Source organism: Oryzias melastigma, linkage group LG20, assembly GCF_002922805.2.
Source record: "Oryzias melastigma strain HK-1 linkage group LG20, ASM292280v2, whole genome shotgun sequence".
NCBI classification, from domain to species: Eukaryota; Metazoa; Chordata; class Actinopteri; order Beloniformes; family Adrianichthyidae; genus Oryzias; species Oryzias melastigma.
Genome location: NC_050531.1, coordinates 24,076,244 through 24,097,830, shown reverse-complemented (window position 1 = coordinate 24,097,830; position 21,587 = coordinate 24,076,244). Strand labels below are relative to the sequence as shown.

General features: G+C 41.9%; 2 protein-coding genes across 4 annotated transcripts in view; both read left to right on the top strand.

Annotated features, from left to right (window-relative positions):
• Positions 1 to 8,092, top strand: part of arhgef4 (Rho guanine nucleotide exchange factor (GEF) 4) — a 34,050-nt gene extending 25,958 nt beyond the window's left edge. For all 3 annotated transcript variants that reach the window (XM_024261733.2, XM_024261734.1, XM_024261735.2), the window contains 3 exons: positions 3,379 to 3,622; positions 6,669 to 6,746; positions 6,894 to 8,092. In XM_024261733.2, the coding sequence (XP_024117501.1) occupies positions 3,379 to 3,622; positions 6,669 to 6,746; positions 6,894 to 7,048 (477 nt within the window). In that variant the 3' untranslated portion in view covers positions 7,049 to 8,092. The remainder of the gene's footprint in view (positions 1 to 3,378; positions 3,623 to 6,668; positions 6,747 to 6,893) is intronic.
• Positions 8,093 to 10,905: 2,813 nt separating this feature from the next.
• pde1ca (phosphodiesterase 1C, calmodulin-dependent a) overlaps positions 10,906 to 21,587 on the top strand; it is a 21,663-nt gene continuing 10,981 nt past the window's right edge. Inside the window, exons 1-8 of the mRNA XM_024261772.2 lie at positions 10,906 to 10,976; positions 12,045 to 12,494; positions 15,812 to 15,940; positions 16,151 to 16,264; positions 17,777 to 17,959; positions 18,431 to 18,497; positions 20,498 to 20,614; positions 20,858 to 20,998. Coding sequence (XP_024117540.2) covers positions 10,906 to 10,976; positions 12,045 to 12,494; positions 15,812 to 15,940; positions 16,151 to 16,264; positions 17,777 to 17,959; positions 18,431 to 18,497; positions 20,498 to 20,614; positions 20,858 to 20,998 — 1,272 coding nt within the window. The remainder of the gene's footprint in view (positions 10,977 to 12,044; positions 12,495 to 15,811; positions 15,941 to 16,150; positions 16,265 to 17,776; positions 17,960 to 18,430; positions 18,498 to 20,497; positions 20,615 to 20,857; positions 20,999 to 21,587) is intronic.

Sequence of the window (21,587 nt, the reverse complement as noted above, 5' to 3'; positions counted from 1 at the left end):
AACATGAATGAATCTCTGTAGCAGTGTTCATCCATCCCTTTAAAAGACAGAACCATCAGTTTTGGAGCTACAATTTAACATAAAAACCCCTTTAAATTCTCATAGTTAGTCGAGTCCACCAGAGTGCGCTTTACCAAAATGTCTGAACCGGACCACTGACGTGAATAACGCTCTATTAGACGATCTATGGGCAGGACAGAGAAGTGGCCGCGGGCCAGACGGATGATTAGCGAGTAAAAAATGTGTAGGAAGCCATAGTGGTTATGGGAAAGAGCGGTACGGGCCGCTGTGCGGGGCGGAAATTCAAAGGAGCCGTCAGCTCAGCTTCATGGTGACAAAAAAGTTTGCGCCACTGATGGTTTTCTATTATCTGTTATATCTTAGCCGGCAGGGCCCCTGCACCTTTTGTCTAAATCCCTAAAAACATGACGCCGCGGGTTCAGCGCGAACACTGAGTCACTTTCTCCGCTGTTTCTCCACAGTGGGGAGGGGTGGGGCTCCTCTCCACCTGCTCCACAGGTGAGAACACGCGGGAGGCAGAGCGGCCGTGAGCGAAAAGGTCCGAGCTGTGTCTGTATTTTTCTAAAGTAGACACAGACAGCGCGTTGTTTCTAATGTAACATAACATGGTTTGTGAGGGCGGGAGCAGCAGTAACCTGTCCAAACACCGCGATAAAATCACGTGACTAAAGTGTTGATTATCAAAGAAAAGTGCAGGAAATTTTGATAAAAGGAGCCGGAATGAATATCGATGGCAGAGCTTTAAAAAGCAACATCCTATACTAACATGGCTGAAAGCTCATAGGTTGACTCAACAACAACAAACTATCTGACATAAAATGTAAAATTAATTAAAGTGAATTAGAATTTGAACGAATGTGAATTTTTTATTTCCACATTTATTGCTCTTTGAAGTGAGGCCATTTGATTTACTCTTCATTTTGGTTCTTAACCAGAGCTTTGTTTATTAGCTTTTTTGTTTATTACCTTAAAATGTATTTAATTATGGTGAAGACATGTTAGTATTTATTGATAATTTTATTTTAATGTTAGAAAGGGCATAAAATTGACATATTGTGTTTTAAATTATTAAAAAAAAGACTTAGTAGAAAATAAAAACATACATTTGTGTTTAAAATAGTTATATATCATAAATTAACAAGGTAATACATTGATTGTTGCAATGTTTACCATATTGCAATACTGTTGGTATCGTGAGCCGTTTATCGTGAATCACATCGTATCCTGAGTGACTCTGAGATTCTCACCCCTCATACTGACACAATATAACGTTTTCACAGATGGGTACCCAGATATTGGGCTGACATACACATTCTCATTCAGCTTTTATTTTCCCAAGTTTCATGTCAGAGAACCGTCTCCGTTCTGAAGTTCATTAAAAACAGGCTGGAGCTTAATTTGTACACAACTTTGTACTTATGAACAGGTTTCTTTTTAAACTTATTTTACCTCATAAAGAATCTTCAACTTCTTGTGACTGTGGTTTTGATTACAACAGAACTCCTCACTTTGGTTACAGTTTGAGCTCTGCTGACTGGCATTCTCAGTTCCTTGGATATCTTCTTATCTCCCTTTTCTGCTTATTTTGTTTTTGTCATGTTTTCCTCCTGGGGTGATCACCACTCCTCCTTAAAGGGTTTCACCTGTGTCTTATGGTCTTTTCCCTCCCTTTTCTGTATTGAAGGTCTCCTGCCTCACTTCCCTGCAGGTTTGTTTTGTCACACTACGCACCAGCCTCGTCTCTCTTGCCAGGTGTTGATCCAGTGTTTGGTTTTTGGCCTTGAGTTTTGTTGGACTTTGCCTTAGTGACTCTGATTTGGTTTTTTCAGCTTTTTGCTCTTCCTTGTTTTTTTTAAATTTGTTTGTTATTAAAGACTCAGTTTTGGGAACTGCCAGCTGTCTTGCATTTGTGTCGGCACACCAAAGCCTGAGAGTTTTGTCCAGTTCAGTTACCTTTTCCCGTAGATCTTTTGACAGCTCTTTAGCTTTCCTCATGACTCAGGATCCAGAAATAGCAGTGCAGGACTGGATGAAGGAGGCAGGTTTGTTGGGAGTCCAGAAACTCCCAGATCTTTAGTCCACACATTGATTACAGGTAAAGGAGCCACAGATGAGGATGGTTACCTTTAGCTGTCAATCAAACCCTTTGTATCATCTGTGTTCATGTTTTTAGAACGAAGTCCTCAGGGGATGATGACTTTTGAGCTGGATCATTTGGGAAGTTTCTCTTTTCATGATGATGTAAAAAGGCTAAACAGAATGTTTTAACAGCAGATGGCTTCATCCAGCCACTAAGTATGAGTGGAAAAAGTTATCACTCATATTCTATGAAAAATGACCAAGAAATCCTCATTTCTTTTAGAGGATGTAAGCTTATGAACACAACTGTACTTGTGAGTGAGGCTGTGCCAGCTTCCATCTGCCTTCCAAACATGCAGGAAATAGAAGAAAAATAACATTCACGCAATTTACATGTTCCAACAATGTTCTTTGTTCCTAATGTTTAATGCACTCTATAAAACAGAAACACAATGCTATAGTTGGAGAGTTTACCAGAGCCAATCCTCTGAGCGTCCAGTTAGATCGAGTGAGATATGTTTCTGCATCAACTTTGCAGAAATGTTTGCAAATGTTTTTCTCCACACTGCATTTGTTTTAATATGAAACTTCAATGTAAAGCATTTATATTTTGCTGTGAGTGCTTGTTCAGATACATTCTTTCATACTCAGAGAAAAAAGTGAGCTTTATATTCTCTATAGAACTGAAGCAGAAATTCAGGTCTTTAGTTTGCCAGCATTGGACCATCTGACCTACCGCTCCATTCACACCGTGCACGTGACACACATTCAAGATTCCACGGTCTCACACCGGACTGATACCAGCGCGTGTTGTGTGCATGATGAAGCATGTAAATCTGTGAGTCTTGCTCCAGACTTTTTCTTTCACAGCTCTTTTCGGATATATGAAAGACTTGGTGTCATAAAATTTCAGCCGGCTGACACATTTGTGTGTTTCCATACTTTTCTTTGGTGTGAACGCATTAGATGTTCACTCATGAGTAGACAAACAAATGTTTTAAATAAAAATTTTCTCACTGCACAAAGATGCAGTTTTTGGATCTCTTTCCATTTGGTGATGTGTTCAACGACAGTCATACAGCATTGGTTATACTCTTCAGAGTCCCATGACTTCATATTGAAGGAGACCACTCTGAAGGATTTCTTCCAGAGGCTGGTTCTGTGAGGATGTAGGAGCTGGGTCAGATGTTTAGCTCCTCACTGGCCTCACTCTAATGTTGTTGTTACTGTCTTTAATTCCTCTTTCATCAGTGACACCTGCTCTGTCTATCCTTGCAGGATCTCCTGCGCCGGGACATGCTGTACTACAAAGGCCGGCTGGATATGGACCACATGGAAGTGATAGACCTGGAGGACGGCAGAGAGAAAGATTTCAACATAAGTGTAAAAAACGCCCTGAAGCTGCGATCTCTAAATACTGAAGAAATCCACATTTTGTGTACCAAGAAACCTGAGCAGAAAGCGCGCTGGCTCAGAGCTTTCAGTGATGAGAGGCGGCAGGTCCTTCATGACCGCGAGACAGGTGAGAGCACAGCTCAAGAAACCAGTGTTTGCTGTTTCTTTCAATAGAAAACTCCAGCTGCATGTTGAAAATATTTTTCCTACTTTCCAAAAAGAAGTTTAAACTTTTTACACTCTTAAGGCCTCCGTCATGTTCGTAGTTGTGATAGTTTTTTCGTTATTCATAAGTTAGAAAAATGGATCATTGAACACTTTTTAGACCTGGAAAGCACCTGACAAAAACAGGGTTGTTTTTTTTTTTTTCTATTTTCATTTGTTAAAAGCATGACATATTACACACATTTAGCCTGCATGCAGTCATAAATATAAAATATGAGCAGAACTTCCCAAAAACTGGGAGGGGTTGGTTGTCATAAATACATTTAAAACACTATTTTTATTTAAATCAAATGAACCAGGAGTGTGAGCGCTGTTTATGTCTATATTTTCCACAAAGATGAAGACAAACATTCATCTTTTCTCTTCATCTTCCTTTGAATGACAGAAACAAGGATATTTGAGACATTTCTGCTGTTGTAGTGTTTGAGTCTCTGGATGAGTGAAGGGCTGAGATGAAACCAGTTATTTAAAGCTAACATGATTTAAAAACTAGTAATTTATAAGATCAAACTGCAATATTAATGCCTTAAAATCAAATAAAGATAGTATATTGCATACATCTGAAGAACTTAAAGGATATACTTTTAGAACTTTAATTTAGAATTCTGTATTTCCCAAACTGATGAAACTGCTTTTCGTATTATGAATGACATCGATCCATCCAAACAATTACAAAGACTGCAATTTAGTATTAATGATATGTGGACATGCCCTGTGACAGACTGGCGACCTGTCCAGGGTGAACCCCGCCTTCACCCATCAGTAGCCGGGATAGGCTCCGGCACCCCGCGACCCCGAAAGGGAAGAAGCGGACAAGAAGATGAATGAATGAATGATATGTGGACATTATGTGAGCATGAAACAAAACATGCAGCCTCCATACAAAAAAGAATACACCCTTAAGGGAGGACGCCCTTAAAGGAGTACGCCCTTAAAGGAGGACGCCCTTAAAGGAGGACGCCCGTAAAGGAGGACGCCCGTAAAGGAGGACGCCCTTAAAGGAGGACGCCCTTAAAGGAGGACGCCCTTAAAGGAGGACGCCCTTAAAGGAGGACGCCCTTAAAGGAGGACGCCCTTAAAGGAGGACGCCCTTAAAGGAGGACGCCCTTAAAGGAGGACGCCCTTAAAGGAGGACGCCCTTAAAGGAGGACGCCCTTAAAGGAGGACGCCCTTAAAGGAGGACGCCCTTAAAGGAGGACGCCCTTAAAGGAGGACGCCCTTAAAGGAGGACGCCCTTAAAGGAGGACGCCCTTAAAGGAGGACGCCCTTAAAGGAGGACGCCCTTAAAGGAGGACGCCCTTAAAGGAGGACGCCCTTAAAGGAGGACGCCCTTAAAGGAGGACGCCCTTAAAGGAGGACGCCCTTAAAGGAGGACGCCCTTAAAGGAGGACGCCCTTAAAGGAGGACGCCCTTAAAGGAGGACGCCCTTAAAGGAGGACGCCCTTAAAGGAGGACGCCCTTAAAGGAGGACGCCCTTAAAGGAGGACGCCCTTAAAGGAGGACGCCCTTAAAGGAGGACGCCCTTAAAGGAGGACGCCCTTAAAGGAGGACGCCCTTAAAGGAGGACGCCCTTAAAGGAGGACGCCCTTAAAGGAGGACGCCCTTAAAGGAGGACGCCCTTAAAGGAGGACGCCCTTAAAGGAGTACGCCCATAAAGGAGTACGCCCTTAAAGGAGGACGCCCTTAAAGGAGGACGCCCTTAAAGGAGGACGCCCTTAAAGGAGGACGCCCTTAAAGGAGGACGCCCTGATCAGGTCACCAGTTTGTCCCAGCGCCACACAAACACACAGGAGGAATTTATTGAATTTATGTCATTGAACTGTGGGAGGAAGCAAGAGGAAAGTCTCAGAAACTTGCATCACAACATTTATATTTCTGCTTAGATTTTCAGCTTATCGTATAACTGAAGAAAATGATTGTAAAAAGTTCAATCTATTGTCAGAGTGGATTATTATTAGAACTAGTTTAAAGCACATTTTCTGATCATCTGCTGCACAACAGTGTCCAGTTGCTGTTCACAGGTAAATTCTAAAAGTATAGACTTGCATTTACATGTGGAGAGTAGAATAAAAAAGGTGAATGAAAATGAATGTAAAATTGCAGTGTTTATTTTGTAAACACTAATGTTTAAACAAGTACTCTAATAGACATCTAAAATATCCAAATAGATGACTGCAGGTAGATGTGTAGGAAACCTCTATGTGCAGATCTCTCTCAGAAAACTATCGATAGACATCTGTGAGCAGAAGTTCTCTGAGATGTCCAGCAGACATCTACAATAGATGTCTATTAGTAATCTAATAGACATATTGTGTCCAGTAGGAAGAGACAAACCCAAATGACTTGCTTACAACACTCCAGGCATGATGCTGCCTAGAGATCTAAACATTATGTGCTTTAGACACTGATGAATAGCTGTCTATCAGATACATAGTGCTTTTCTTTATAGCTGTAAACATTGAAATGATTTGACCCATGATTTGGATGTCTCAGACATGTGTTCATGCCTAGTGGGAATGGGTTGATGTACCTCGGAGAAATGCTGGTGGTTCAAGTTGGAATGACCAGAGAATGACTGTCTGAGTAAAGGATTATCAATATAATTTATTTCAATCATTTAATCCGGCCAGATTAAACAGTTTAACAGGCCATACATGGCCCCCGGTTATAGTTTACCCACCACTGCGAGCGATGAGCATGAACGTCTTAACTCCATGGGCTCACTGAAAGGTCTACCTTGATCATTTGTGTGTGTCCCGTATTGTTTTGCCCCACAACCAGAATGATTCCACCTATAAGGACAGTTGTGATCAAGGCTTTACCACTGGAACGATTTCAATCTGAGATTGTGACCTAAATGTTCGAATCTGCTCTTGGTGTGCTGCTTCTTTAGTGTCACATTTTCTAAATTCATCGAATAAATAATATACTCAGCTGTTTTTTTCCAGGCTTTTCTCTGACTGACCTGCAGAAGAAACAGGCCATGCTAAATGCCTGTAAAAGCCATCCAGCTGGGAAACCTAAAGGTATGTAGGCTTTTAGAAAAGACGTGCCTCACGGTGGGTTTTACTGTGACCTTATGGGTTTGGGACCATAATCACAATCTCAACAAATGCTGTTGATTCCAGTATTTCTGTCAGAACCAAAGAAAACCCGTCTGTTGTCCTCCTCAGCGGTGACCAGACCCTACTGTGACTTCCTGCTCCGGCAGAAACACCCGTCCCTGCCCACCGCTTTGCCGCAGCAGCAGGTCTTCATGCTGGCCGAGCCCAAGCGCAAGACCACCTTCTGGCACAACATCGGCAGGCTGACACCTTTCAAGAAGTGAAAGAGAGAAATGACAAGGTTTAAATGAGGTTGTGGAAGAAGGAAGCAAAGGAGAAGAGGAGCTCTCTGCCCGTGCCTGAATAAACCTTTTTAAATATTCCTATTTCTTTCCTGCACTTAACTTTTTTGGATTAATATGCTGAGCTGTATAGATGAAGATTATTATAATGAGGGCGAGATTATTGTTTGAAAGCACTTTATAGGTTTGCTGATGATAAGAATTTCGGGGTCTTCAGGACAAACGGAGTTGAACAGAAAACGTGGGCCTTGCTTCACCAAATGTCAGTAGATAATTCTGTGGCTGTTCTGCTGCAGGTGACTGTGGGAATGGCGATTGACCTGCCTCTGTGACACCAACAAGTTGGAAAGCAGTTGAAATGTTTTGCTTTAGAACTTGACAGCTTTGCTGCTGGTTCTGTAAGGAAGTTTTGGATGTGTGTCCTCTTAGGGAGAAGGGAGGACTGAGTTAAGGATGAAGTGGCTCTCTGTCCCTGCGTGTCCTTCAGTATCATTTCAACCACGTTTTGGATGTTTTGTGGTCTTCATGTGAGAACATTGATTCTGTACTTCTCTGGTGCAGTGGTGGTGTTGTGCAAACATTTGTACACTGCTGCCAAAAGATCAGATGTTTTTGACTGAGCCAACATCGGCACCCCCTCCCTCCCCCGAGCAATGGACATTCCTGATTCTGACCCTCAAGCCCGCTCATAGCCTCTTTCATTTTAGTTTCTTTTATGAAGTGCCATTTAGGTGTGACACGGACAACCTGCCATGACATGCATGGATGTGACAAAAAAAACTGTGAAAAGTATTTTTTTAGCTTTGAAAACTTCTGCTATAATTGTTGACCAGACTCATGTTCTCGTATCAGCCTGTGCTCATGATATCCAGCATTCCTGCTCTGTTGACCTGGTATCCAGTGTAATCTCCTGTCACATTAATGCAGCCTGGTGATTTGCTCTATCAATGCATTCAGTGAAGGACTCTTTCCAACTTTATATTCCAGTCTTCAAATGTATTAAACGTTTCTAAGCTGAATAACAGAGCTGTCAGTCAGAGTTATTATTTACCGTTCTCTCAACAAAGGTCATTCCAGGTTAACCTCTCTCCATTTATGCATGTTGCTTATGCTCAATAGCTCTTGATGCTCGTGAACTTATGTCTGAAAGCAACAATCCTCATCATTGTTTCTGCAGTTCAATACGCTCATCTACAGCTTTTATCTGGAACAGCAACTTGTTCAAGACCAAGTATTTAAGTATTTTGTCTTAAATGTTGATCTAAAACAGAAATAGAGTGTCATAGACTTGTAACCTATTACAAACGGACAGACGGGAACTAGGAACAGCTTAAAGTCCACAAAGCTAAATTGGAGTCAGGCAGGCAGAGGTAAGTTACAAGCATGGGGTCATCCAAGAAGAAAGGAAAAATGTCAGAGTCCAGGTGAGGGTCAGGGCAGGCGGCAAGCAGACACATGCTCAGAAACAGAAGATCAGGTCCAGGTAGAAACACTCCGTAATGCAGACAGAGTCACAAACAATACTTCACACTGAGTGAGGCTCTGAACACTGCTTAAAGGGTAAACAAACAGGAGAGTTGGAGGCCAAAATGTGAACATCCAGTCAGAGGGATGGGGCTCGGGAACCCCTGTGTTATCATTACTGGAGCTGCAGATCATGACGTGAGACTTCTGTAATGACGTGGGACGTAGAAGGTTTGACCAATCACAAAAATCAACTGTAATATCTTGATTTAACCTTCAAGAGGGTTTTAGACCATTATTCTTACAAACAAGTTTATTTTAAATGGTCAACATTTTGTCAAGGACCAACAGATAGCACTTTTAAAGCCTACAGTAATTTATAGAAGTAAGCCGCCAAAAAAAAGTCGATTTAGGCTTTGGTTACCCTTTAAGTGTCCTGTGGGGGGTGATTGGCAACGAGTCAGCTAAGGAGATGCAGTGTCTTCAGGACTCTGGAGATGCCTCCCTCTAGTGACCAGAGAGGGAGACAGAGCTCTGACTCCAGACAAAAGCTTTCCAGGGTTTGAATGACCAGAGAAAAGACTTCTGTCTATAAAACCAATCTCTTAAAGAACTAGTAATGGGGTTGTGGGTCTTTTTCGGTGTTAACTGTATTTCGCCTTATATTTACAATTTCCAAATGTTTTGGCGTGTTTTGAGCAAGAAATATTGAAATAAAACTGTATTTTTGCGGCCAAAAATTCTCTTCCGAGGAAAAGCTCCGTTTTGGTCACGTGGTGCGTGTGACGTAACCAGAGTCAACATAGCAAGATGGCTTCTCCTTTGCGTGTCGGAGCTAGCGATAGCGGCGATATTTCCAGGTCCACAATTCTGTCTTCAGACTCAGATTATGGAAACATTTGTTCTGAAAGTGACGCTGATTCAGAGGCGCCGGGTGTTTGTGGTTTGAGGACTGTAAAGCCCTATCAATTTGAGCCGGCAGCGTGTAAAGTAAGAGCTCACAATCTGGCAATGACACTGACAGTGACGCTGAGAATGCCGGTGAAAACGAAAGCTGTCAGTTTATCAGAGCCATGCTCGAAGCTGGAAGACGTGGAGCATCTCGTGAAGCTTTATTTACAGATCGGAACCTTTTGGCGACTCTAAATCAAATCATCAATGACGCTGACTATCCGGGTCGGTAATGCAGAGTTTCATATGCAAAATAAAGAGCTTAGAGACATGTTTGCAGGACCGTCCGCCACTTTATTATTATTTATTTATTTATTCACTTATTTAATCACTTTATTCACATACCCAGAAGCTCTTTCACCACCTTACTGCATGTCTCTGACATGCGCAGAAACCAAAGGAGAATGTAAACAGTGCTCCGTACGCCCCGTTCTCCACATGAATCGTCCCGTTTCAACACACAACAACAACAGGGGATGACAACAGTCTGTCACGTTAGCTAAGTACACTGAAAATTCCGAAAACGATTCCTCTTCAGATGAAAGCATCACACAGAAATGAATGAGATCTGATCTTTCACGGAGGAAGAAATGACTGGTGGACCGCTGCGAGTGTCGATGGTTTCATCAACGGATCTGCAGAGATCCTGCAAGCCACCATCAATGATTAATAAACTGCAAATCAAACAAAGAAACTTCCAAACATGTGCAATGTTTTAAACATTCAGTTTACCTGTTAAAATCAGAAGCTTTTCACAGTTTAGTCGGTCTGGTTCTGCTCACAGTGTTCATTCACAATAGGCTCATTTCGATTGTAAATCGTAAATTTTCCACTTTAAAAATCATAATTTTTTTTTTTTTTTTTGGTGGCCCTAATACTCCGTCGGACCATAACAACGATGTTTATAGAATTCAACTTTGCCGCAGCGCACACACATACATGTATCTGCAGACACCCTGGGTCCGCCTGCATTCTGCTGCTGGCGCTGTCTCACTCACATGACGTCAACGCGTCACGTGACCCAAATCGAGCCGTTTCTGAAGCAGGGCCAAATGCGAGTGTGATTTGTCGTTTAATTTGTCAAATTTTACAAAAACCTACGTTTGTCAACGGTAATTATTTGTTATTTTTGATACATTAGAACACATGGAATATATCTGGATACTTATTTTAGCTTTGTCCCAGCCCATTAAAAGTCCTTTAACCTGCTGTGCCTTTTTCAAGGTCGCGGGTCAACCAGAGACTAACCTGGCTGCTGTTGGGTACACCCTGGACAGGTCGCCAGCCTGCTCATTAGTTAACCTATGTGTGTTTGTTTTGATTTTTTTTTTTTACTTTGGGGGAAAGATAAAGTGCCTGGAAGGCACATTGGTGCCTTTGAATCCTTACCAGAACATAGATGTACATCTTGAAACCTCTTGATCATGACACAGGGACTGGAGAAGTGGAGTGGCAGCAGCCTCTCAGCCGTGCCTCCACCAGGACTGCTTCCAAGGTTACCTCACCCCCCAAGGGGATGAGGGGAGGGAGTACACCCCCCAGAGAGGCCTGCTCTTGTCCTCCGTAATAAACAACAAGAAACAATAGAAGAGTCAAGCAGCACGATGACAGAGCCGTCATCCAAAAAGTTAGGAATTAAAAAATGCCGCAGTGCCAGCTTTACCTTTGATGGCATCAGTTTCACTATCGGTAAGTGTTAATGAGGTCTGTGTGTGTGCACGTTTGTGTGTGTGCTCATGTATTTGTATCAAATCATGTATTTGATTTGATGTAACACTGATGCTTGAAGAAAAGATCATATTCCTTTGAAGCTAGGACATTTGTCAGAAATGACTTAACAGTTGAAAGCGAGTCAGTCTACACCCACTTTGAGCATATATATAAAGATAACACTGTTTGTATTGAGATACTTGGTCACAACCTGCGTAGCCGTCATGAGAAAGCTACACCATGTCACTTCACAGTCAGAGTCACATTCACACACTGGTGGTGGCTCCACTGCCGAACACTGGCGCCAACCTCCCACCAGAGGAAATTCGGGGTTCAGTGTCTTGCTCAAGGACACTTCGACACATGGGCGGGCAAGGCGGGAGTTGAACCCGCAACTTCCGAGCAGGAGTCGACCGCCCTACCACTGCACCACGGCCATGTTTTTTCTCTCTAATTTAGGACTATTTTTCTTGAAAATAAATGACATTTTTCTCATAAATTTTTGTATTTTAAAGTAATACATTTACAACTTTAAAACACGTAAATTTGCGAGAAAAACGTATTTGAATTTTAAAGTCATAGATATACAACTATATTCTTGTAATTTATAGTTACAAGATTTTTTCTAGGAAATTTAGGACTTTTAAATTCATAATTGAAGAAAAAAAGTTTGTTTATGAACTGGCCCTAATATTCCATCGTAATAGTGTCCAAGAATAAGATATAACTGTGATTGATCCCACAATGTGGAAATTACCACCAAAAACAACAGATAACTATAAAAAAAAGAACAGATGAAAATAAAAACAACAACAATAACACTAAAGTACAGGAAATTCATCCTGGACTTCAGAAAGAACAGGGCAGATCCACCCCCACTCTACATCAACGGAAACCGTGTGGAGAGGGTCCACAGCTTCACCCTCCTGGGCACCACCATCTCTGCTGACCTCACATGGACGAACAACACCACGACTGTCATCCGGAAGGCCCAGCAGCGCCTGCACTTCCTGAGGAAACTTAGGAGGAACGACGTCAGCCAGGAGCTGCTGGTAACCTTCTACCGCTCAACCATCGAGAGCATCCTGTCATACTGCATCACAGTGTGGTTCTCCCACTGCACTGAAGCAGAACGGCAGAGCCTCCAGAGAGTGGTCAAGACAGCGCAGAGGATCATCGGCTGCCCCCTCCCCTCACTGAAGGACATACACCAGTCACGCTGCCTCAGCAGAGTGACTAGCATCACCAACGACTCCACCCATCCTGCTTTCCCTCTGTTTGAACTGTTGCCCTCTGGAAGGAGGTACAGGTCCATCAAAACCAGGACAAACAGACTAAGGAACAGCTTCTTCCCACAGGCAATTACCATACGGAATACACATACCTCCACCAACCACACCTCACTCTGACTTTCACTACAATGCGTGCAATATCCTGTCTGTGCAATAACTGGTTCACTGTGCAATAACCCAATATTTATTATGCTGTGCTCACAGCAACTTACCTCATTCCATTCTATTTTATCCACAAATATTTAATATTTAACAGTTCTGTACAGATTGTTCAATTTCTTGTCAAGTGTTGTAAATACAGTATTTCTATTTTTTATTCTATTTTATTATTATAATTATTATTTTTTTAACTTCTTTATGTCCAAGGCTGCTGCAATTTCATTGTATCCCCATGTGCAATGACAATAAACGTTTCTGATTCTGATTCTGATTCTGAAAGAACACAACGAAGTGTCGCGTGTCTATCAGAGTCTAACAGCTGACAGGAAGACAGATCTGTGAAAATGCTCCTTCCTGCCGTGAGGTGTTAAAGTCTTTGACTGAAGGACGTCCTCAGTGCTTCTATGGCGTCATCTAGAGAGAGATGATGGATTCTAGGTTGCATAATATCTTCTTCTCACTTATCACTCACAGACTCTTGGGGACATCCCAGAACAGAGCTGGATCTGAGCACCAGTTTTTCAATGCTCTTCCTACTCCTGTCAGTGAATCCTCCTCCCCATCAACACACTCCTTATTGAAGAGGGCAGATGGAACAACGTCTTTATGAAAACTCATAAACTGTTCTACTATCTTTGAGGGACCTCAGCGCTCCAGTGATCTACTGTCACTTCTGCGACTGTATTTTGCTAGATGAACACATGATCAGCTGATTATGCTTGTAAATAATGCATCAGCAGATCACTTCTAAGCTGCAGAAAACAGCCCAATACAGTCACTATGTTTAAAAAGTCAATTTCCCTCCATCCATCGTATTCAGAACTCACTGAATCCCTTTCAGGGTCATGGGGTTGCTGAAGACAACCCAGCAACTGTTGGGAACACCCTGAACAGGTCACCAGTCTAACACTCAAACAAATACCAAGGGACAATGTAGAGGTATCAATGAACCTATGAAGCATGTTTTGGACTGTGGGAGGAAGCTGGAATGCCCAAAGAAAACCCACAGGTGCAAAGGGAGGACATGTAAAGTCAGTGAGCTCAGATTCAAAGTAGGGCCTTCTCACTGTGAGGCAAAAGCACCGACCACTGCACTGACCACTACACCACCATGAAGCTCATTGTCTGTGTTAAATGAACTTCAGTAAGTATGTGCATATTCCTTTACTTCAGATACTCAAGCTGGAGAACCAAAACAGTTAATAGGATGTACATAGGTGATTATAGACCATGCTGTCGATATTACGAGGAACAAGATTTTAAACCCCAAAATGTTCAACATTGCCTTTGTATTAGGCTTCAAATGTGATGAATTTACATTAAGACTTCCGCTTTATATCATTGAGCCACTGCTGGACGGAGTCTTTCATTTTTAGACATGGGTGAACTTTGAATGTTTGAATGTACTCCTGGTGTATTGCAATAAAAATGTCAACTCTTTTCCTTCACAGTTGCCAATGAAGATGAAAACTGCAACCTGAGCCTACTGAGGCGCTTCTCACGTGAGTCTTTTTCATGCTGAAAATCAATAGTGTTAAGTTGGCCTTTAGCTGAACAAAACAACAAGATGCTTCAACATTAACTAATTCAGTTTTGTGACTTGAGCACCAAAAGTTTCCAAATTCTTTTCTAAATAAAGCGTTCCCCACTTCCCTTTAAAGGCTGACATTTTCATCTGAGACATATTCAAGAGAAAATATAGTCAGATCTGGATTTGATCAGGTTCTATATTCTACAGGCGTTCTACATGTATTCTACATTACACCCATACCCTACTGTGTGTTGTGTGGGTGTAATGTGGTTTGAAGTAGAAGATTTCTTATTGTCAAACTGGCTGGTTGGACATGAAAACATCACTTTACTAGTGAGAAAGTGGCACTACTGTTTGGATTATGTTACAGTCCGAACTCATCGTGAAGGGTAAATGTTCCAGTTCCAACACTTTCCATTTGTCCATGTAAATGGTAAAGGTGGGACCAAGTCATTGTTATGCAAGTAAGTCTCTAGTCTTTGTCCTAAAAGTACTGAGTCAAGTCCCAAGCCAAAGAAGCCAAGTCCCGAGTAAAGACTAAGCAGTCTCAAGTCCACTCCAAGTCAATTGAGACAATTCAACAATACATCTGAAACATTCAATTGTAGAATTGAATGTTTCAAATCCTTTTTAGTTCTTTCAACAACAGAGTAATATTGTTTGCACACATCACGCACGCTTTTAGGAACTGTATTTATACATCCAAATTTTGCAGGTATATTTGGTAAATTGCCTCTGAGCTCCTGCATCCCCACTTCTGTATTTTGAAAATTGAGAAATTATTGTAATGTTTCAAAAAATGTGTTTTAGCAATTGTGGAAAACTGTAAATAATCTCACCACTTATCAGTGATGTGCAGTTAAGTTTGTGGCTGATGAGGTACTGACTCTCCTAGAGTCAGATTTACGGGTCAGATCCGGCCCACCTCCACATTTCTTCTGGCCCGCTGAACAACATCAGAGAGGCATTATGACCCAGCGAACATTTCAGTGTGGGCCCCATATGGTTTCCCTTTGGGCTGAATTGGTGGGCCCTAAGTGGGTTTGTCTGGGGGTTCCATGGTGCCGCCATCTGTGTTCGCCCACACTGGCTTAGGTGAGGACTCAGTGGTCTGGGTCCCTACGCTAACAAGCCGCCCGGTGGAAAGTGTAGCGAGTTAGCGAGCTCCGCTGCCCAGCACGCCAGACTACTGAGAGCTACCTTATCAGACTACCTGATCAGATACTTTCCAATAATTAGGAACCGTAAGATCAGACAATGGACTTTTTTATAGAATAACCCTTTGAGCGCTTAGCCCTTGCCAATATTGAGCCTCCCGCCTCTCCCTTCTTCCTGTAAAAAGATGTTTAGGGTTCAAATGGGAAAAGATAAGATAGCCCTTTATTTGTCCCATGATGGTAAAGTCATTTTGTAACATTACAGTTAAGGTAAAGACCAATAATTTAATACAAATACAATTTACATTAATTGTACAATTTTGTATTAAATTGTACAATTTAATAAAAAAAAATCAGAAGCATATGCCTCTGATCTTACTCAAAATCAGCTCCATTCACTTAGATAACCTGGTGAAGTTAACACAGTTAGACTGAAGAGGAATCATATCTATCCGTTGTATGAATATTGTTCAGGTTCAAGGTCACAGAATGGACTAAGTGCGGGTGGCACAACTGAAGTCATCAGCGACCCATGCAGTGCTGGCCGGATTCTGGCAGAGGAGCCGCCAGTCCTTGAAGCACCTGATGCCATGGAGAAGACTGCTGTCAGGTCAAAAGGCACAATGACAGTCAACAGAGCAATTTCTTTCATCTCATGTCTGTCATTCAAATATATTCACAACTGAATAAGACCTATAACTTCATGCTTGATTACTTTTATTAAAGTGTTGAGCCTTTTTATGAAAATATTACACACCATTCATACAATGTTCTCAGAAAAACATACCTTGTCTCTGACCCAGGATATTTTGTGCTCCAGACTGAGATGTCTCGTGAAGCTGCTGGAGAGGGGCCAGGTACCTGTAGCTGACCTGAAGAAAAATCTGGAGCACGCTGCCTCAGTTCTTGAATACATGTGCACCGAGGAAACCAGGCAAGTAGTTTTTAAATCTATTTTTAATATTTGAGGCTAACACTTAATTAGCCTAAATTTTTTATCCAATCTTTCAACTAATCTTATGATCATAGACTGTATATAGAGAGAACTGAACAGATTACAACCCCCCCCCCACCCCTTGTTCTAAATGGGAAGTATCCATTAGTCCCAGAAGACAAAAATCCCATGGGCTTCTATTGAAAAATAAACAGTTATTACTCAGTCATTCTGTGTGTCAGAATGGCTGACAGGCTTCTCTGTTCCCCGATGACAGAGTGCAGAGGGTGGCTGGTGTTGTCCATTATAGCCAGTTTGTTAAGTGTCCTCCTCTCTGCTACTGTCACCAGGGGGTCCAGCTTCATGCCGACCACAGAGCCCGCACGCCTGATCAGTTTGTCCAGTCTGTTAGCACTCCTCTTTGTCAGGTTGCCCCCCCAGCAGACCACGGCGTAGAAGAGAGTGCTGGCCACCACAGACTGGTAGAACATCCACAGGAGCTTCTTGCAGATGTTGAAGGATCCCAGTCTCCGTAGGAAGTACAGACGGTCTGTACAGCGTGTCCAGTCCAACTTGTTGTCCAGCCACAACCTGAGGTACTTGTAGTTGTCTACAATATCCACCTCATCGCCTCTGATGGTCACAGGTCGTGGTTGTGGGCTGGACTTCCTGAAGTCGATGACCAGCTCCTTGGTCTTCGAGGTGGAAATGGTTCATCTGACTCCAGGAGACAAAGTCACTGATTAGACTCCTGTACTCATCCTCCCTGTCATCCCTGATACACCCCACAATGGCTGTGTCGTCAGCAAACTTCTGAATGTGACACAGCTCCAAGGTGTAGCAGAAGTCTGAGGTGTAGAGGGTGAAGAGGAGGGGGGCCAGCACCGTCCCCTGGGGTGCTCCTGTGCTGCTGCTGATGGTGTCTGAGGTGATGCCCCGTAGTCTGACGTACTGCGGTCTCTCCGTGACCAAAAGCAGTCTAGGTTGTGTTTAAAACCCTTCTGCTCTCCTTAGCTTGTTTACATTAAAAGTGGGGTCATCTGGACTCCACAAGACAGTGCGCTGAACCTTTTTTTATCATTGATTTTTGAGTTTCGCTAATGTCCATGACAGACATAAAATCCTGTCCACTTTGTCCACATTTGTCATGGAAGGAATCACACATCAATATGTGGGTGGAGTCATCTGGACCCCAAAGAGAGAGGAAGGATTAAAATGGGATTTTTTAAAATAAGATCTAAATCAAAGAAAACCCCAAGTTTTTTTTTTTGCCAAGTTAGCTCAATTTGTACCAGAATAGTTAAGGTTGAGTATGGCTTCATTTCTGACGGCCAAATTATTAAAGTTTCGTTTTTGTCTTTATTGAGATTTAGAAAACTAGCTCCAGTCTTTCACATAATAATCGATTCAAGAAGTTTGTAAATGGCATCTAGGTCATCGAGTTATACATAGTGCTGAGTATCATCAGCAGATGATGTCTCTTTGCCCATGATGTGGGTCATGTTCCTGCAGGCAACCAGTGGACCCGGAGAACGAGCTGGATGATATCAAAACGGATTCAGTGCCAGTGGAGGTACGGGACTGGCTCACCTTTACATTTACCCAGCAGAAGGGCCTGGTGCTGACCCGAAAAGAGGAAAAGCAGCGCTTCCGCAGTATTGTCCATGCAGTGCAAGCTGGCATCTTTGTAGAAAGGTTTGGTTTGCTCAGTTCTCCGGTACACTTTTCAGTATTTTGATACTAGAGGGGGCTCATTCAAATCAATCAACCTTATGTTTAGTAGGGACCTTCTTTGAAGATTGTTTGAAACAGTGTGTTTTTTTTAACAAAACTGGCAACATATCATGTTAAAATCTAGATCCCAGCAAAAGCTAATGAATAATGCTCAGCAACAAAATCACAGCCTCTAAAAGTTCACTGTTTTCTCAGAATACATTTTTATAATGTATGTGTTTCTTACATTTGACAACTTTTAAAGGATTATCAACATTAACCAAAAGGGTCTGGTCTGAAGCATCGTGCTTATCAAAGCCCATCCAAAGTATGATGTCTTTGCAAAATATAGAAGAGAAACTGTAACCTGACCCCCGGAGGCTTTAACGTCTGCATACCTTTATCTATAAAGAATTGTAAATGAGTCATTAATGCATACTTTTCTTGTAACAGGATGTACAGACGAAACTCCAACTTAACCAGTCTCATCTATCCTCCAAATGTCATCACAGCTCTTAAGGTACAGTGTGTGCATCCGCCTGTGCATCATTCATTTTATTCAACTTAAAAATACACAAGCTCACACAATCTCTGCAGTGGCATGTCTAGCATTATTATTATTATTATTATTGTTATCATTTTTTTGGGGGTGGGGGGGGGTATGGGCAAGATATGGGCACAGGTTTGGGAAATGAAGGCATATGACCAAAAACATATTCAAATCATAAACGTGAATGGTTCTCATCTCGTTAGTGGTTTCAACACACAAAGGAGAATCAAAACAGCCACAGTAAACCCTCTTCATACCTTTTGATTTATATAAAAAAATACAGAGTATTCAAAAATGTAATTAGGTTTCAACCACGACAAGATGAAGTTTTAAGATTCTCCAGTGGCATTGAAAAAAAGTTCAATTAAATCACAGCTTGCTTCACATTCAATAGATTTCATGTAGCATCTAACAATATTTTCATTATGTGAGATACTACAAACTTCTTACAGTTACATTGGCTAAAAAACAGTACTTAGTTGTATCAGTTCTTCACACTTCTTCCATTCTCACATACATACAGTACCTTGATTTGGAGAACTTACTCTGGACCCTGATTCCTATGCACTCACTGACGACTTTACAAGTCACACCTGTTATTAGCTGATTATTAACTCAAATTTCTAATCAGCCAATCGCATGGCAGATACTTAATGCATGTATGCATGTAAACATGGTCAAGACTGTTTGCTGCAGTTCGAACAAACCATCAGAATGGAAAAGAAAAGTGATTGACTGTGATCGTGGCGTGGTTGTTAGTGCCAGAAGGCTGGTAAGCATGGATCCATCCTACCTTGTGTCAATGGTTAGGGCTGGTGCTGGTGGTGTCATGGTGTGGGGATATTTTCTTGGCACACTTTGTAGTACTAACTGATCATGGTTCCAACCCCACAGTCCACCTGAGTATTGTTCTGACCATGTCCATCCCCTTATGACCACAGAGTACCATCTTCTGATGCTACTTCCAGCAGGATAAGACTCCATGTCATAAACTGGAATCATCTCAGACTGGTTTCTAGAAGAACGAGTTCACTGGACTCTAATGACCTCCACAGTCACCAGAACCCAATAGAACCTTTGGGATGTGGAGGAACAGGAGATTATCATCATGGATGTTCAGCAGACAAATCTGCAGCAACTGTGATGCTGTCATGTTGATATGGACCAAACTCTGAGGAATGTTTCTAGAACCTTGTTGAATCTATGACACCAAGGATTAAAGCAGTTCTGAAGGCAAAATGAGTGCCTAATAAAGTGTTCCAGCTTTTATTTTAGTTTATTCTAAAAGCTATCAGATGGCATCTGCAGAAGTTACCTACTGGTTTGTATTTGTATTAGGATGGTCGTGGTGCAAAGGTGGAGCAGTCAACCTCTAATTGGAGGATTGCAGGTTCAGTTCCTCCAACCTGTCACAAACGGGTAGATTTCTTTGTTCTGACAGGAATGAAGCACAGCTAAAAGTCCACAAAGCTAGATCAGGGTCAGATGAGCAGAGGTGAGTCACGAGCATGGGGTCATCCAAGAAGAGACTGGAGGTGTCAGAGTCCAGGGTCAGGAATAAACAAAGAATAAACATTTGTCAGGTAAACAGAGATCAGGTCCAGATAGAAACGCTCGGTAATGCCAGCATGGTGGCACAAAACAATGCTTCACACTGAGCAAGGCTCTGTGCAGTCCTTCTGTAACAGGTGGGTGATTGTCAGTTAGGACTCAGGTGAGTTAGTACTCTGGAGACTGCTCCTGCTGGTGACCAGACACTCCTGACACAATGTATGTGTGAAAGTGTCCTTGGGCGAGACAGTGAACCCCACATTACTCCTGGGGTTTATTGGTTGGTGCCAGTGTTTGGCAGCAGAACTGCCATCAGTGTGTGAATGTGTGTGTGTGTGTGTTTGGATGAATTGACTGAGTATCACTATGGGCCTAAAAACAAGTTAGAAAAGCACTGTTTTTCTAAAACTCTGTTGTAGCATGTGGACATGTGGTCATTCGACGTGTTTGCATTGAATGAGGCCAGTGGAAACCATGCTCTGAAGTTTGTCTTCTATGATCTGCTCACCAGATATAACCTCATAAACTTCTTCAAGGTGAGTGAAACATAATCCAGTGATGCTACTTGCAGTCCCCCTCAGTCACTGAGGATCAGAGACTGATTGCAATTATAAGATATTTCATGTCAAAAAATATTTTTTTTGTTAACTGTTTAATCATGAATGTTTGTGTCTCTGAAAAAAAAAAATATTCGAAAAAAATTTTTTACAGTGGGAGATATCTTGACAAACTTGCAAAGATACTACAGCATTTGTGCATCACTCCACTCTTTGAATCAGATCCCCGTGTCTGCATTGGTGTCGTTTGTGGACTCATTGGAAGTGGGCTACAGTACACACAAAAACCCATACCACAACCTGGTCCACGCTGCAGACGTTACTCAAACCCTTCATTACTTGCTGATCAAAACTGGCATTTTGGTAAGTCCAACAGCCGTAGTTATATCATACCAAGAATGTGTAGCTATACTAACATAAGAATACATGTGTCAATTAACAACATGATATACTTGTAAACTTCCCAGTAAAAGTTTGTATTCTCTCTTGTTGTGACATGTTCTCCAGGAAATTTTGCTTAAGGTAAATTTGTCAGTATGCTAACAGCACAAAATCTTCTTACTGGCTTAGGTTTGACAAATAATCCTCAGATTATATGAATTTGGATTGATACCTTTTTCATTTTTGAAAGAAAAACATTCCTTCCATCTAATCTTAACGACAGATTTTTAGCAAAACAGTACCAAGAGCCAGAAGAGCAGAAGGCTGCGGTTCATCCCCTGACATCCAAAGCAGCTGCAGGAAGGTTGAGCCTGCCATTAGGATACTGTGTTTGTATTTGTTTGTCACCTTGTCAGAGCCTCTCTAGGAATACATTCTAATATTATCAGGACCACTTTTCTATTGAGAAGTGCAGCTAAATTCAGCTAAGAAGATTAAAGTTCAGCATTCTAATTTGAATGTTTAGATTGTGTATGTTAATGTTTATGTTTATGTTTCAGCAATCCAGTCT